The 17,956-nt window shown below is 44.8% G+C and overlaps 2 protein-coding genes and 1 pseudogene across 3 annotated transcripts; 2 read left to right on the forward strand and 1 right to left on the reverse strand.

The window, feature by feature from the left end:
* Window positions 1-1,596: 1,596 nt before the first annotated feature.
* LOC127764766 (uncharacterized) lies at window positions 1,597-3,626 on the forward strand. The gene is made up of 2 exons (XM_052289680.1): window positions 1,597-3,120; window positions 3,316-3,626. Exons 1-2 carry the CDS (start codon window positions 1,719-1,721, stop codon window positions 3,375-3,377), a joined length of 1,464 nt encoding a protein of 487 aa, XP_052145640.1. The 5' UTR covers window positions 1,597-1,718; the 3' UTR covers window positions 3,378-3,626.
* Window positions 3,627-4,102: 476 nt separating this feature from the next.
* On the forward strand, window positions 4,103-6,931 carry LOC127763355 (uncharacterized; annotated as a pseudogene).
* Window positions 6,819-17,655, reverse strand: LOC127763354 (ATP-dependent helicase BRM). Of its 2 annotated transcripts, none has more exons than XM_052288024.1 (14): window positions 17,267-17,655; window positions 15,498-16,772; window positions 14,043-15,359; window positions 13,633-13,745; window positions 13,341-13,428; window positions 13,135-13,221; window positions 12,906-12,998; window positions 12,711-12,794; window positions 12,192-12,395; window positions 11,759-12,004; window positions 10,124-11,665; window positions 9,479-9,988; window positions 8,222-8,470; window positions 6,819-7,898 (listed from the first exon to the last, which is right to left on the reverse strand). In XM_052288024.1, exons 1-14 carry the CDS (start codon window positions 17,372-17,374, stop codon window positions 7,221-7,223), a joined length of 6,594 nt encoding a protein of 2,197 aa, XP_052143984.1. In that variant the 5' UTR covers window positions 17,375-17,655; the 3' UTR covers window positions 6,819-7,220. The 2 variants fall into 2 exon arrangements, with proteins under 2 accessions (XP_052143984.1, XP_052143985.1); XM_052288025.1 differs by having other exon boundaries at window positions 12,192-12,391; window positions 12,707-12,794.
* Between the last annotated feature and the right edge of the window lie 301 nt (window positions 17,656-17,956).

Raw genomic sequence — 17,956 nt, forward strand, 5'->3', positions numbered from 1 at the left:
TTGTTTGTGTTTATTTTTTTTTACTTTCTGGAAGTCCCGCTAAACCGTCAGTGGTTTTGTCACTGTACTCCTCTGCGCGTGACCCGCCCGCTGCCTCCCCTCTTTATTGTCATTGAGTATTTAAAAATTGAGCATGATTATTATTGGAGTTTATTTTTCTACTTTCTAGAATTCCGCCAACTGCCACGACCATGTTGCTTAATGGTTAGTTCATTGTCCCATCTCTTAATCGTCATTGGGATTTTATTTGAAGTTTTGTTTATATGTTTATAGTTTTTATATGTCCCACCAACTACCACCACTTTACTCCTTTGCAGGCTTATTGTTTTTCGCCCTCTTCATTGTCGATATTGTTGTGCTCTAGATGAACTATTCTTTTCGAAAAATCCATATTTTTCATTTTAATATTTTTTATTTGTAAATTGTATTTATACTTGAACTCTTATAATTATTTTTCTATTTTCAAATTTTATTTTATTTGTTATTCTGAATTTTAGTTAATCTCGTCATATGTTCTCGATGGTCTATTATTTTAATATTTTATTTTTATTGCGAATTTTAGTTATTTATAAATTGTATTTTTAGTTGAACTCTTTTTTTATTTTTCTAATTCCTGAATTTATTTTATTTTTTATTTCGAATTCTAATTAATCTCGTGTTGTGTTATTGATGGATTAATTGTTGTTTTAATATTTTTTATGCTGAATTTTAATTATTTAAAAAATTATATTCCTACTTGAACTTTTATTTTCTTTCCTAATTTCAGAAATTTATATATTTAGTATTCCGAATTTTAATTAATTATGTATTTGGTCTTATATGAACTCCTCTCTCAATATTGCTTATTTTAAATTCCGAATTAGTTATTTCAAAATTGTGTTCCTACTTAAACTCTTATTTTCTTTTTTAATTTCAAATTTCTTTTATTTTTATTCTGAATTTTAATTAATCACGTATTGGGTTCTTATATGGACTAATCTTTCAATATTTCTTCTTTTTAATTCCAAATTTCAATATTTAGATTGTATTTCTATTTGGACTCTTCTTTTCTTTTTCTTCAATTAATATGTGAATTTCTAGCCCCCACAACGTATATGGTGCATTCTTTTCAAGCTGTGGTAATAATATAATAATAGATAGATAGATTACTGACGTTACTAATACTAATACTTGTATGCATGATTTTTTGCCAGTCCGTTCAACGCCACATCGCGTGGAAGGCATTTCTTCTTCCCTATAGCTGAAATTCGGATTTAAAAATACAGAGTCTATATAGGAATACAATTTAAAATAGCTAAAATTAGGATTTAAATATATGGAATATAGGAGCAGGGGGAACTGCAATTTTTACCCGTGGTTCAATCGATATGGTGCTTGGTTCAGGTGGAAAAGGTTCACTCAGATCATGTGCTTGTGGGAGTGGGAGTTGGCTTCAAGAGGAGAGGCCTGGAGCCCTGGAGAGTGGAGACAGATCAAGGAACAAGAAGAGAGACGTGGCTTAATCCTATGCGTAGAAAAAATACTTAACGGTTCAGATTAGGTGAAAATCCAACTCCCGTCTTCCCCGAGGTGGATGAGGGGGGAAAGAGAAAAAGAAAAAGGAAACCTCAAATTCCCCATTCTTCCTCGTCTTGGGGCACAACTCCGATTTAGGGTTAGCTCCTCCTCCTCATCGCTGATTAGGATTCGATTCGACCGGATCCCTCGCCGCCTTCGCCATGGATGATGGTGATGAGCCCGTCCCCTACGTCATGGATGAGGGTGTGCTACTACCCTTGCTGTTTCCGCCGCCGCTGCCGGCCGACGACGACGCCACCGGCGGCGTGAGCCCAAGCTGGGTGTACCTCGAAGACAGAGCTTACGTCTCCCCCGATGCCGTCTCCAACTCCACCACCGCCTTCTCCACCACCACCACCGGCGTAAGCATCCATGTCTCCTTCTGCCTCGCCCGCCCGCCGCGCCTCTCCTACCTCTGCGTCCACTGCCCCCGCCCCGGCGACGGCGAGGGCGCCTACCGGTTCACTGTCGATCCCCAAGTCCTCGGCACGCACACCGATGTAGCCCTCCTCCGCGTCCCGCACCCCAACGATGGGCTCCACCGCGGCATCAAATCCTACGACTACTTCGTCTACACGGCCCGCCCAGGCCCGGGCGCCTCCTCCCTCCGGCTGCTGCCGAACCCGCGCGTCTCCCCCTTCCGCAACGAGGAGGTCGCCATCGTCCGCTGCTCCGGCGGCGCCCGCTACGTCATCGCCTGCCTCATGCCAACCATCAGGCGCCCCATGGAGTTCAAGGTTATGCGCTTCGACTCCGACGTCGGCCGCTGGAAATCCACGGCGGTGTCCATCAGCGAGCCGGTCGAGAGGGACAGGGTGCTCCCCATCCCTGACACGGCCAGCCAGGTGGTCTTCCACTGCACCACCAAGGTCATCACGCTCGGCGGCACCATCGGCTGGGTGGATCTCTGGAGAGGGATCCTGCTGTGTGACGACGTGCTTGACCAACACCCAGTGCTCCGCGACCTGCCACTGCCCAAGCCAGCGAGAAGCAACCGCAAATCCTTCTGCAGAGGGCCGCCGCATCATTACCGGGACATCACCGTCGTCGTGCAGGACTCTGTTCCCACCTGCATCAAGTACGTCGAGATGGAGACCCGCCCCGGTGATCGGCCACCTCCTCGACAACGACAGCCGCCGCAACATTCTGATGACTCTGACTCTGATGAGGAAGAGGACGTTGCTTACTACTGGAAGGCTAACATATGGAGCATGCCGATACCAGTTGGTTCATGGGAGGATTGGCAGATGGAGTGCATGGTGGATGTCACCGACATCGCCGTCGACAATGTCAGGTTCAGTGAGCTGCTGCCAAAGATTGGCGATGATCCAGAGGAGACATTGAGGAGGCTGGTCACAGGTTTCCCCACATTGGGTGTGGATGGGGATGTCATTTCTTTCCTGTCCAAGATCAATTGCATGGATGATAAGGGATGGGTTATCTCTGTTGATCTGAGGAGTAAGACGCTGCAAGGCGTGGCTGAGATTGATGAGAGGAAGAATTTCCTCTTCGAGCGCTACTACAACACCAGTGAGATCTCCAAATATCTTATCAAGGCTACAGGTTTGTTTTATAACTGTTGCACCATAATACGCAAATAATCTATTGGATAGTTCATAACCTTCATTTTGTCTACTGTTTACAAGGTTGTCAGGTTAGAAACTTGATTCATGAGTGTGTTTTTCAGGGTGCACTCCTAGGATTTGTTTTTGAAGTGCCACTTAAACCCTCTCTGTGTATGTTGTGTGTTTGATGCAGGTGAGGCAGGAACTCTTGTAAAAACTGGGGTTAATAGTAGAGTCTCAAAAAAGAAGAAGTAGGAATTAATTAATGAATCACGTAGGCTACCTGGGTTGAAGAAATGAAACGAGCTGCAGAGACTGGGCGATTAATGAGCTACTTTATCAGAGTTGTTCTGTTCAAGACATGCTACTTTCTGTAATGGATTTGGTTTTCGCCTATCTATCCTAAGTTAAACTGCTATCTTCCCATGATGATTGGCCTGAAATGGATGCTCAGGAATTTGTTCAGTTATTATACTGTAATAAAATGTCAAGCTGGCGACCCCATCGTTAGAGTTCGTGTTTTACCTTTCGTTTTGTAGTGAACTCTCTTGCTTTTGGGCTTTCTTCAAAAGCCGGATTTCATTCGAAATCAGAATTTTTTTTTTCTTCAAAAAACTTCGTTCGAAATATCAGAATTTGTCCGAAATTTCGAAATTTCGGTGCCCACCGAAATTTTCTTGCTTCCCGAAGGGAAAACCCTGGCTGGAGGACTATCCGCCGGCTGGCGAGGAACGGCGGCGTAGCTCCGGCTGCTGTAGGGAGGGAGGCACCCGTGTGCCGGCGTTGGATTTGATTGGGCCTCACCGAAATTTCGTCCGAAATTTTGAACAAAATTTAGTTGAATTTGAATAAATACTACCAAAATTCATGAAAAAATTCGGTGGAAGTAAATATCGTAAGAAATTCGATCCGAAATTTCACCCTGATCGCAATTAGCGAGCGAGATAGGCGGGAGCTCGGAATGCGTGTGGGGTGGGCGCAATCCAATCCAAAGAGGCGTTGGTCGATCTCCGATCGGATCGTCTCCGTGATTCGCCATGGATGATGATGAGCCCATCCCCTTCTCTCTCCCCTTGGATGACGATCTCCTCCTGCCATTGCTGTTTCCGCCTCCGCTCCCGGCCGACGACGATGATGGCGGCGGCGTGAGCCCAACCCCAAGCTGGGTGTACCTCGATGCGAGTGCCTACGTCTCCCCCGACGCCGTCTCCAACGCCACCACCGCCGTCTCCACCACCACCACCGGCGTACGCATCCACGTCTCCTTCTGCCTCGCCCGCCCGCCGCGCCTCTCCTACCTCTGCGTCCACTGCCCCCGCCCCGGCGCCGGCGACGGCGAGGCCTACCGGTTCACCGTCGATCCCCGAGTCATCAGCACGCACGCCGACGTAGCCCTCCTCCTCGTCCCGCACCCCAACGACGAGCTCTACCGCGGCATCAGATCCTACGACTACTTCGTCTACACGGCCAGCCCCCGCCCGTCGCTCCGGCTGCTGCCCAACCCGCACGCCTCCCCCTTCAGCAGCGACGCGGTCGCCATCGTCCGCTGCTCGGGCGGCGCACGCTACATCATCGCCGGCCTCATGCCCACCATCAGGTGCCCCATGGAGTTCAAGCTTCAGCGCTTCGACTCCGACGTCGGCCGCTGGACCTCCACGGCGGTGTCCGTCGACGAGCCGGCCGAGAGGGACAGGGTGCTCCCCATCCCGGACACTGCCACCGAGGTGCTCTTCCACTACACCACAAAGGTCATCACGCTCGCCGGCGGTGACCACGCCATGGCCGTCGGCTGGGTGGATCTCTGGAGGGGAATCCTGCTCTGCGACGACGTGCTCGACGAACACCCCGTGCTCCGCGACCTGCCGCTGCCCAAGCCGGCGAGGAGGAACCGGAAATCCTTCTGCAGAGCCTACCCACATGGTTACCGTGACATCACCGTCGTCGTGCAGGACTCTGCTCCCTCGTGCAGGACTCTGCTCCCTCCTGCATCAAGTACGTCGAGATGGTGACACGCCCCGGTGATCCACCACCTCGGCGACGACGGTTGATTGAACATAATTCTGATGACTCGGATTCTTCTGACGGCTCAGACGAGGATGTTGCTTACTACTGGAAGGCCAACATATGGAGCATGAATGGAAGGATTGGCACAGGGAGTGCACGGTGGATGTAACCGACATCGCCGTCGTCGACAATGTCAGGTACAGTGAGCTGCTGCCAAAGATCGGCAATGATCCAGAGGAAACATTGAGGAGGTTGCTCACAGGTCACCCCACATTGGGCATGGATGGCAATGTCATCTCTTTCCTGTCCAAGATCGGCTACAGTGATGATAAGGGATGGGTTATTTCTGTTGATCTGAGGGATAAGACACTGCAAGGTGTGACTGAGCTTGATCACAGGAAGAATTCCAGCTTCATGCGCTACTACATTACCAGTGAGATCTCCAAATATCTCATCAACGCTACAGGTAATTTCTAGTTGACCTGTGTTGATGGGGTATTGCTGTATTTATTATACTCGAGTTAAGTTCAATAGTTCATGACTTGTTCATTTGGAGAAGGGTTCATTTTGACTACTGTTAGAAGTTGACATGTTGCAAACTTTGATTCATGACTCTTGTTTTTTTTTTTTTTTGGGAGAGTTCATCCATGACTGTTTTTCAGGGAGCACCCCTAGGATTAACAGTTTCCTCTAGGCTTTATGTAATTAGTAGATGCTGACCAAAAGTAACCTGAAGTGAAACAGTATTTGAAAAGCATACGAACGGTATTTTTTTTCTAGGTAAAAAGATAATTCTATTACTGTCAGAATGTACTAGTTTCTGTTTAATGATCGGGTACTGTATGGGCTTGTTTAGATCCCCTCGTAAAATTTTTCACCCTGTCATATCGAATGTTTAGACACATAAAATTACTAATTACACAGATTGTGTGTAAATCGTGAGACGAATATTTTAAACCTAATTGCTCCATGATTTGACAATGTGGTGCTACAGTAAACATTTGCTAATGGCAGATTAATTAGGCTTAATAAATTCATCTACTTTTAATACTTTAAATATGTATCCGTATATTCGATATGTCACGCTAAAATTTTACACCTATGGATCTAAACACCCCCTATGTTGCCCTAGTTATTAGGGAGCAAGAAAAGGTGTAACCCTTTCTGTTGTGTGTTTGATGTAGGTGAGACAGGAACTCTGGTAAGAACTGGCGCCATGGAGTCTAATAAGAAAAGAAAAAAGAAGAAGAAATCACGTAGGCTGCCAGGGGGAAAGAGATGAAACAAGCTGCAGAGATTGGGCGATTCACGAGCCGCTTAATTTTTTTTTATCAGTGATATTCTGCTGGATGATTTACCTGCCTAATGGCTAATATGTTATGTTCAAGACCTGCTACTTTCTGTAATGGATTTGGTTTTCACATATCAATCCTAAGTCATTTCTTCCTTTTATGTTTCCTACTTCCTTGGTAAGACGAAGGAAGCAGCATGTCTATATTAGTCCATGTATATGTATGCATACAAATGCCTCTGCCGTTAAGGGCCAACTCGTTATTATTAGATGATAAGTACAAGAATAATAATTTTGGTCACACAATGCAAGCAAACGTAGTCTCGTTTTGTAATGTAGCAGACAGAGCCATCTGTAACATAGCAGACAGCATGATGCAAGTCAAGAAAGAGATGGAGATATACAACTATTATAACCGGCTCAGCTTCATTTCATTTCATTCCATGGCTACTAAACTACATCATCATGACATGAGATCGCCATCACATCTCCAGTTGGATGGAGCGCTACTTAACAGTCAACAGAGAACAAGATTAAATGTGTTTGCCCTTTACAGAAAATACCAACATACAAGAACGATTACTCCTACCCACATTTCCCACAATGTCCATGACAACACAAGTCAGTCCCAGACGGTCGTGATAACTTCTTTGAAGGATGGCAGGAATGGCGACGAAGAAATGGGTGTCAAAACCAGGCCAATGGGCTCCAGAATCAGCAGCGGGTAGAGAGGTCAATCAAGATTCAAGGGTGCTAAGGAATGTACACCGCAATGCCAAGAATAACAATCCCTCTTTTCTTTTTCACATATGGCTTGGCCGTCTTTTGCCACTGTCAGTCCTCGATCTCTTGGTAGGTTTAGCCCACTGGATGTCTCCAATGCCCGGTGATGAACTCCCCCCACGATCAGATTGCTGCACAGAATGAGCACCCCATCCAGCTGAATGCATAGACTGCTGAGAAGGGTGTGGATCTCTTTGGAAGGGCGTCCTGGCACCTCTAGGTGATGGCGCGGGTCCCATCCGCCCGGCGTTGGTCGGGGAGAGCGGTCCAGTTCGGCCTGAACTGGATGGAGACCCCAGGCTCGGCCTTCGATCTCTCTTCTTCTTAACTATGAACATATCTGTAGGGTGCCTGAACAGCCCTGCGCTATCCGTGAACTGTTCCCTGCTACCTGGTCCAGAATGCCGGGAGTCCTTCTCAGATTTTGAAGTGTGGGCCCGGCCTGAAACCTCACCAACTGGTGCATGCTGATTGTGTCTGCTAGTGCTTGAACCATGCTGCTCCGCTTCACTGGTGCTTGAACGACGTTTCTGGCCTGAAGCAGATTGCTTTGTTGATTGCGCAGCAGAGCCACTTGCACCTCCTCCAGGATTCGAAAATGACATAGCACCCTTAGCTTCTCTGAAGTCTGAGTCCGGAAAGGCAATCTTCATTATATTGAAAAATAAGTTGTGGAGGGTCTCAGCTTCTACTCGGACCTGCATTTCGTAGGAGCAAATTCACGAGTACACCAGTCAGACTATCAGAAGTTAGAGAAGTATGAATTCACAGAATTAGAGTCTGTGCAAGTATGTCGTGGTATCTTATTCTATTAAGTCAACATGGTTTTCTTCAGGAATACAGAAAGCTACGCAGTTCTTCTGAATTTTAAATAGTAATCAGTACCAAGTAGAGATAGAATGTCAACAAACTTGATGGCGACCATGGACCCATGGTGTCAGCATTGGAATGACCCCCATGATACTTCAATTTATACAAATTAAGGACAAAAAAGGAAGCTTTTCTAGTACTATGAAATTACCTCATGCCTATAGCTGAAATGTTGAACCACACTTTTCAGCATCTGCTGCATGTCAGCTATGAATTCGTTCACACCGCCATACTCAAATCCATCAACTCGTTGTTCAATTTTCTGTAGATCAAGGGTGCTGCTAGCCAAACCTTTGAATGAGGAATTCTCGTTCCTATGCCACCAAGAAGATATATTTGGTATGATTTGATGACCCTCTTTGTCAATCCTCCTCCAAAGCTTGTTTATCACGTTCTTGCACTGCAGGTATTGAATGAGAAACGCTTAGCTATAAAGAGCTGTTAAAAAGGCAAACAATACGAGCCAAACCATTTGCGAAAGGAATTACAACAAAATTGAGACAACCTCAACGTTAAGATAAGCTGTAGTAATAAATGATATCCAAAAACTACACTAGTAATCAGTGTAAGCAAAAACAGTCAAAAAAAAAAGAAGGCAAACAATACGAGCCAAACCAAATGGCAAAAGGAATCTACAACAAAATCGACACAACGGATAAGCTGTAGTAATAAATGATATCCAAAAACTACACTAGTAATCAGTATAAGCAAAAACAGGCAATAGTCATGAAATAGTCCACACCACTTCACGTGCACCCCACAACCACTGCACGGGACTTACGTTGTTATGATTGTAGAACAATGTGAAAACACCACATGAAATAAGCGGCGTCATACTTGGCTCTTTTGCTAATGCAAGCAGATGGCAGTCGAGATTTACCTAGCAATGCAGTATATTTGGTAGACCTCAACTATCCCGGTATGTAGGCAACATTTAACTTCCATATTTATGTTATCAAGTTGAGTTAACAGTCCGAATAAATATTTTACAAGATTTTAGGCAAGTATTATACTTCTATAGAAAACTGCAGATCCATTTATGTTTCCAAGGTAAAAAGAACATTGCTTCCTTGATATATTGCTCATCTGTTCTAGTTTTCCATGCTCGGCAACGTTTAACGAGCAGGGACCAAGCCATGTGTGGTGGCAGTTTTTAGCTAGCGTTTGTCTATTGCATACTAAAATGGTCTATTCCTACATTTGGAAGGATCATGGCTCTGCTATTTTGAAGGCGGAACCATCTTTCTTAAGATGATGCTTACACGACAGAGTATACTAAATTCTACAAAGTATTCCTTGCCGAAGTTCAATATCCAATATCCTTTTAAGTTTTAAAAGACGAGGCAATGAGTAGCTCTAACAGAGTAAACCAGCTGAAACATACAAAGAACTAGGTTTTGTATGCTACCTTTCTTTGCATACTGTCAGACATCTTTGTTCCACTTGAATTTGGACCAGCAGATTCTATCACCTTGTTACTCCAATTTTCCTTAGAATGTTCAGCAGATCCCTCACCAGATCCAGACAGCTGAGTCATTTTCCCAGCCTTAGTGGCAGGGGGAGCCTTTCTAGATGGCATGTTACGCTTTTGTTTTACTGTCCGATGAACTGTGTCTTGCTGCCTGGAAGCAGGATCAGCAAAGGCTTGCTCAGACTTAAATTGTGAATCATAATCACCATCTCCTTGAAATGCAAGATGAACACCACGTTGAGGGACGGTCCCATCACCGGATCTATCATCCAGTTTTTCTGCATTAGGTCTTGGACGAATACGGATACTCCGCTTGCGCTTTATTTTTGGCTGTACTACCTGTTCATCCTCACCATCATCTCGTTCATGATTCCAGCTGCCTGACTGCTGGAGATCCAGATGTGAATCCCCTGATAATGCAATTTCTCCTTCCTCTAGGTCATCCGCCTGTAAACCGGCCATTAAAAAATTGAGCAGTTAATTTCAACACGTAGAAAATCAAATTAAAACAGGAAAAGGAGAAGCAAATAAGTTCAGAAGTAAAGGAAAAGAATAGGCAAATATGGTGTGTTTCAGACATACAGTTCTCTTTGACAAAGCACCCGGGCGGGAATCTAATGCAGACAGAGACCGCAATTTTTTTGAAGAGGAGGAAGGTGCAGGTGGTGGCAATCTACGGCCACCAGATGAAGATCCTGTTGAACCAGCTTCTTCAGATCTATGGGCTTTTCTGCGTCCCATCCCGTGTGAAAAATCATACCCTTCATCATTGATAGGCTCTTCTTCCTCTGATTGATCCTTATTATCAGGCACTGAATCATCATTGTCCTCTTCATCTTCAAATTCTCCTATTTCCCCTTCTTCAGGCAGAGATGAGGTATTCCTCTCTTCAGAATCATCATCAGATTCCTCAAAATCGTCATCATCAATCTCCCTGTAGATGGAGTACTTCCCAGACCCCTTAGGTCGCCCCCTTCGTTTCTCAAGTTTTTCATTAGTGTCAAGAGAAATTCCCCCAGCCGCCATATTTCTCAAGGGCTTTTTGGATAAACTCGCAACAACAGCATCAAGCTCCGTGGAGCTAACACGGAGCCACTTGGGAGCTTGATTGTGTTTCATCATATCTCCTGTCCAATCAAATTCTTCATCCATCTGATCAAATAGCTCAACTTCTTCTTCAGTCCGAGCAATCATGCGGTTAACTTGCTGTAGTGAAGGAACGTCATGAACAGTTTCTTGATATCTCTCTTCATCATGCAGGAGTGTTTCCAAAGTCATCCGCCTTTCCTCATGGGTTGTTCTTTGATCAAATCGACCAGCATTAATGACTTCATCTGCCATGTCAATTTTGTACTGTTGGATATTGTTGCGGATGAGACTTTCTATTGAACCCATGTACCTGTCCTTTCCCGCAAGATCATCCTCCAGATCTCCACTTCCCCCATTCCTCAACTCATCCTCTTTCTGATAACTTGAGATGTTATCAACAACAGCCTCCATGTAAATAACTTTTACATCCCTAGTCTGCCCTATACGATGGGCCCTAGCAACTGCTTGCTCTTCATTTTGTGGATTCGGATCAGGGTCATAAATTACAACAGTGTCTGCACTCTGAAGATTCAGACCCCTGCCAGCAGCCCGAATACTAAGCAAGAATATAAAACAATCAGAATTAGGCCTGTTGAAGTCAACAATTGCTGATTCACGATCTTCCAAGCTAGTTGTTCCATCAATTCTTCTGTAAACAAGTTGCCTCCATTGCAAATATTCTTCCAGGATGTCAAGAAGTTTTGTCATAGTGCTGAAAAGGAGTACACGGTGACCTGACCTATGAAGCTTAATTAAAATCCTATCAAGATTCCACAACTTCCCACAAGATCTGATTATAAAATCTTTTCCATAGTAATTCATAAAAGGATATGACAGCAATGGATGGTTGCAAACTTTCCTCAGCTCCATGCATTTGTTATTGAGATTCTTATATGTCTTAGCCTGGTACATTGCATTCCTCTGAATACGTGCTTTCTCATCTTCAGGATCAACCCTGATAGTGCCAGTGGATTTTATCCAATCATATATAGCACCTTGAATACCAGACATTCTGCACCTCAAAACAATTGACTCCTGAAAATGACATGACGAGTTAACAATGTAGCAAACAAAAAGAGCTGAGTGACAAATAGCATCACTGAGTGTGACAAGGGCAGAACAATCGACCTTTCTTGGAAGTGAGCCTTCAACATCTTCAACACGCCTTCGTAGCATAAAAGGTTCCAAAATTTGATGCAGCCTATGAATAATAATTACTTTTTTCTCAGTTTCCAGCCAATCATCTTCTTCTTCACTATGTGTAGGAACATCTCTCTGAAAAGGTTTTGAGAACCAATCTTGAAATGCCTTACGGTTGTCAAATACTTCTGGTAGCAACAAATTTAGGAGGGACCAAAGCTCCTTAAGATCATTCTGAAAGAATTGAATAAAAAGCATTAAATAATAGCCCTAAAGCGTTATAGAAATAAAACAACATTTGCTGATGTGGTCCTAACAATATTGGCAGACCAGAGAAAAGGAACTTCCGTGACACAGGAAAAGAAAAGGGGATTGTGTTACAATGTAGAACGATTGTGTTACATTTATTATTAATGCTTACCTGTAGAGGAGTGCCAGTGAGAAGCAAACGCCGTTGGCAACGATAACGATCAAGATCTCGCGCCAAGACTGACTCTCTGTCCTTCATCCGTTGGGCCTCATCAATAATAATGTACTTCCAATCAATTCTTGAAAGCTTGGAACGGTCATACATAACAAATTCATATGTTGTTACAAGAACATTGAATTTCACAGCCAGAACTTCCTGCAAGATGAATCAAAAAGAATATTGAAGCAAAATCCGTGAGCAGGTGGTTCCAAATCAGATAATGCATTAGTAAGCGGGTGATTCCGAAGTCAGAGAATACATGATTTACGAGTGTTATCCTTCCAGAATATGGATCAAACAATATAACTAGGACCACCAAGTATTTAAGAAACATTTGTGATAACAATACTGTTAATCAAACAGTGATCTAGGAGGGAAAGGTATTGTGAATCTTTTCAATTCTATAAATGCTAAGCAGTATTATAAGTCCAGATATAGCATAAAATAGGCTATAAAACGGAAGAAACTTGCCTGAGAGAATAATTTTTGACGTTGATCCTTTGCACCAACATAAAAGATGCAAGATGCAGATGGCAACCAGTTCAGCAATTCACTCTAAACCAATAATAGAAATCCAAGTAAAAAATTATGTTTCAAAATAAATATCCCCATCATAAAATAGATACAAACAGTATTTCCTCAGAGTAAAGGACAGGAAAATAGAACCTTCCAGTTGACCAAGACAGCATTCGGTACAATTATGAGATGTGGTCCATAATTCCCTTTAAATTCCATCAAGTATGCAATCAGAGACATAACCTATTTATTCAATTGGTGGCCACAAAAAGATGTTACTAGCAGGGCAAAAGGAAATGGGGAGGCAAATGAGATAATAAAAGAAAATATTGTGAAATAGCAAAAGTCTAGCAGGTAGAACGGAATAAGAAATCCACACCTGTACGGTCTTGCCAAGACCCATCTCATCAGCCAAAATACCATTCAACTTATTATTGTACAAGGAAAGCATCCATTGAAGGCCCACCTGTGGATAGGCAACAAATCAAATTGTAGATTTTTTTTTGGTGGTTGGAAATAGACTTGAAATGTTTTAAATATATATTATATCATATAAGAAAATTAAGTTGAAGGTAAATGGCCTACCAGCTGGTAGTCCCTTAACGTTCCTGCTCGCAGCAGTGAGGGCTGCCTTGTAACTCTCTCATTCACAGCATGAGCCAATGTGTAGTACCTAAAATAATACGGCAAGTGTAAGCTTATTTATGCTGAAAACTAGTGTGCACTAAATGCCCATATTGATCTACAGTTAGCAGCTCCAAATTAGAGAGTGAAGCAAATTTACTCACAGGAGTCAAAAGCACATATAAACTTTACTTGTAGTGAATCAGAAACATAAATTGTCAAAATGAATATTGAAAATAAGATAATTACTTACTTATTAACAGATGTGTTTTCCCTGGGCGCATTCATTTCAGAGAATGTGTTCCTTATCATAACCTCCTGACCAGCACATTGTGCAGCAGCCTTCACTTCTTCTTCAGAAAGACCCTATTAAACAAGTGGTATGCTCAATTATCTACAGGACTATGAAACTTGGGGAATGAATGCATCAGTGCAGCTAAAAGTTATGGACCAGTAGTGTATAAGTGCAATGATGAATGAGGATACAGATAAACACAAGGCAAGAAGTGTATTGGCCAGTGTACTGTCTGTACCCCCAACCTCGAAATTAAAAAGTTTGTGCTAACATTTATCGTTTGCGTCACAACCCATAAATAAGAAACAAAAGAGGGATGGGGAAAAGGCCGTTATCATTTTCCAGAGCAAAGAATGTCATACTCATACCTGTGCTCGGGCAGCAGCAGCAGCAGCATTTGCCGCCTCTTCAACTTGCTGATGATTCTTGGCAGCAGTTATTTTCCCTCCAAGTTTATAGAGATACTCCTCAGTCTGGGTCAAGAAAGAAGATAGAACATTGTATCTTTGAGCTGCATCGCCAGGAACACTGGTTTGTTGTTCCAATAATATTTGACGATATCTTTCCACGTCATTGTTTTTCAGTGCCTCCATTCTTTTGTTTCGATCATCATCCTTTTTCTTTGAGAATTCCCTCAGCATCCTTTCATGGTACTTGGCTACCCCTCGGTTACGAGTAATCCGTGCATCACGAATGGCCCAGTGTGCCTCCAAAAGCTTCTTGCGCCACTGGAAAATGGATTTGAGCTGCTTTTCTCTTGAGGCTTTCTGCATCTGCTGAACTTGCCTTGTAAGCTCAACACGCTGGCGTTCACATTGTCTGACAAACTTTCTGTACACCCTATCAGGCATTGCCATTATTTCTTGTTGCTCCTGTTCAACTTCATCCCTCATACGAGCCTGAAATTCAAGGAGTTTCAGCTTCTTTTCTTCAATCTGCAGCCTTAAAACAAGATCTGGTTGGATCCTTTTCCTCTCTAGATTAATAGCAAGCAAGCCACTGATCTTTTTTAAATTATCCTCCCGTTTCTTGCCAAGAACTATCATGCCTTCCTGAGCTAACAAATCCTTCACGTCATAACCGAGTGCTAGATTACTGTTGTAATTTGCAGACACCATGGAATCATGTTTCCTGGTAAAGGATGGAAAGTCAAATAGTGGCCCATGGTATTTTCTTGAAACATCTCTGTTGGGAGTAGGCACGCTACTTGATGAGGCAGCTCTTTTTGCCTGCTCAGCGTCTGCTGAACCACTTTCTGCTGGCAAAGATTTCCCCCTTTCACCATTGTAATCACTTCTCCCAGGTGTTCTCTGGATACCCCTTTCTGGATCCTGCTCAGATTTAATCAGGGTGGTGTTGGTTTGTTCAGGCATTGAAACTGGTCCAATTCTAAGAGGTTCCTTGGGTGAAGCTTTCATCACTTGCATGGGACCACTAGCAGGAATAGTTTTGTCTTCTGGAGCAGAAACCTCCACCTTTGGTAAACAGGGCGCCTTCAACAGGGAAGATCTTTCAGGAGCTATACCACCACTCTCCACAGGTCTTCCATGTTCATCAGCGCTGCTTGTAGCAGATCTTTCACGGTTTGTTACTGGAGGTCCAGAAACCTGCTGCGCTTGTGAATCAGGTGGTGGTTCAGACATGATTAAATCAAGAACTTCTGGTGGTAGCTTCTTATCACCACGCTGAGATCAACCAATGAAAAACAGAAGGAGATTTACAGTATTGGGATTAGTCAGCTTGAATCATAACTTAAAATTGTGGACTGGAACTCATTTAAAAAAAAAAAGCAAAGACACGACCAAATTTTAACATTCCTGTACCTTCAGACGCCGAAAAGCTAATATCTGAGCTTTAAGTACATGAAGCTGATGTTTGGTGAAACCCATAGGTGGTCGGGCAGCTTGATTTGGGGCCTGTGATCCTCCTGTTTCACCAGAATTTGCTGAAGGGGCAGTAGCTCGGTTAGCCTGCTGCAACTGTCTTGCATATTGCATCTGCATTGCTTCGGAATTTGCATTTTTTGGATTGGGCTGCTCAGGAATCTTGTTTGCATGTCCAGAACTTTGGGGCATATGCATCATTTGTCCACCATTGCCCATTGACATGGCTGGCCTCACAGCCCTGTCATTCGAGCTATCTCTGTTATGAGCTGCTAACTGTTGTTGCATCTGCATGTTGCTCATATTCATCATCTTAGGCTCTGCCCCACCAGAAACAGAGGTGCTTGGTGGAAGAGGCTGTCGGGGCTTCGATGGGGCACCCTGACTAGGAAAATTACTATGTCCTGGTGCATCATTGTTCATCTGTGAGGGTACAGACTGCTGCTGTGACGCCATGCCTACCTCATTCTGCTTCTGCATGGCAGCCATTCTGTTTGACTGCAACATTGGTAGGATTTGAGAAATGAGAGTCACATTTGCAGGATTGGACAGGTCAACATTGTGCTCTTTGGCCCAGGCCTGGATAGCTTGAAGTTGGGCCATTGCCATCGGGTTAGCTCCAGCATTGCTCATGCCAGCTTGCCCTTGCATTGGCTGCATCGGCCTCACCATACCCGCCGATGACAACTGCTGCCCAGGGACCCCTTGTGGTGGCATCGAAGGTGGCCTCATATCACCACTCCTTTGCTCGCTATTGCTCGGCTGCCCTTGCTCCGCCTGCTTCTCTGCCTGTTGAAGATGCTCAGATTGTTGTCTCTTGAACATCTGGGCCTGGGCCTGAGCCTGAAGGGACATAAGCTCCTGCATTTTTGCAGTGTTGGCAGCCACATCCTGGTCCCTTGTAGATGGCCCTGCCATATTCATCTTGGCCTGCTGTTGCTGCTGGAGGAGCATCCCATGGGCCTTCTGCTGCTGCTGCTGCATCATGTACTGCAGGTATGCTTGCTGCATCGCCGTCGGGTTATGCTGCTGGCCTCCAGCCAGACCCTGTGGTCCACCGGGTAGCGGCATGTTCCTCTGGCCCTGGAACGGGGGCATTGGGCCTGAGGACGGAGGGAAACTACTGCTGCCACCACCTCCCATCATACCATGCGGCGCGCCCGATGGGTACCCTTGCTGCTGCTGCTGCTGCTGATCATGGTGATGCATCATTGCCTGCAACAACACAAGCCAACCCGTTTAGACCAACCACGCAATTGGAGCATTCCATCAACACACCAAACCAAACCCATGCAAACAGAGAGACAGAACGAAACCAAAATGCCCCCCATAACCTCAACCCAAATCAGACACACAGACGGTTCCAAACCCAAAATTACACGGAAATTAGAACCATCCGGACAAGCATCAGAAACAGGGCAGGCAAAAATCACATGAGGCAAGGCAAAGCCACCACCTCGCAGTCCAGTGAGTGGGAGAGGACGAAGCTCGCGGTTTACTGTTTAGGGAAGGGCGCGTAAAAAAGCGCCGCCTTTTCGCCACACGCGTCAGGATTTTTTCCCAAATCCCAACGGCCACAACCCACGGTTCCCCACCAATCACGTCGCGCGCAGGCCGCAGTAGAGAAAACCTCAAACCCCCAAACCACACAAAAAAAAATTCGAATCCCAACGCCATGGTGGGGCAGACCAGAGAGAGCCCAGACTCACCTGATTCCTAAACCCTAGCTGCTGCTGCCCCTGCGCCACCGCCGGCGGCGGCCGCGGCGACGTCGCCGGCGAGCCCCCGGAGGAGGGGGGTGCCTCGCCGGGCTGCATGTCCGCGAAGAGCTCCCTAGATCTGGCCGATTCGGGGCTCCCTCATGCGAGATCTAGGTCGATCGGGTGCCCCCCACCGCCGCGCGGCGGCCCGTGGGATCGCCGCCGGAGACGCGCGCGGTTGAGGCGGGGACGGTGAGAGTGTCAAACCCTAACCACCACCACCTCGGTTGGTTTCGCGGCGCGGATTTTCCTCTCCGATTTTTCCGTCGGATTCGTCGCGTTTTTTTTAAGAGAGAGAGAAGGAGACAGGAGGAGGTTGGAGTGTGAGGAAGGATGGTAAATTTGAAAGAGGAGGTGGGCTTTTAAGCTAAAAACGGGTAGGGATATTTTTTGCGTTTAGGCCCCTTATATTAATGATATTTGCATGATATGAGTGTACTAACTCGGGTTTGTATATCAACAGGAAAGGAATATATCCATGTTTGGTTAAAATTAAATCAAGGCTATAGAATTGTAATCCCCAAATTGGAATATATACTGTTTGGTTAAAATTAAATCAAGGCTGTAAAATTGTGATTCCCAAATCTCCATTTCAAGCTGGAATTTAACCATTTTCCATTATTAACTTTCGATCGAAGA

The sequence above is a fragment of the Oryza glaberrima genome, chromosome 2 (genome assembly GCF_000147395.1).
Source record: "Oryza glaberrima chromosome 2, OglaRS2, whole genome shotgun sequence".
NCBI classification, from domain to species: domain Eukaryota; kingdom Viridiplantae; phylum Streptophyta; class Magnoliopsida; order Poales; family Poaceae; genus Oryza; species Oryza glaberrima.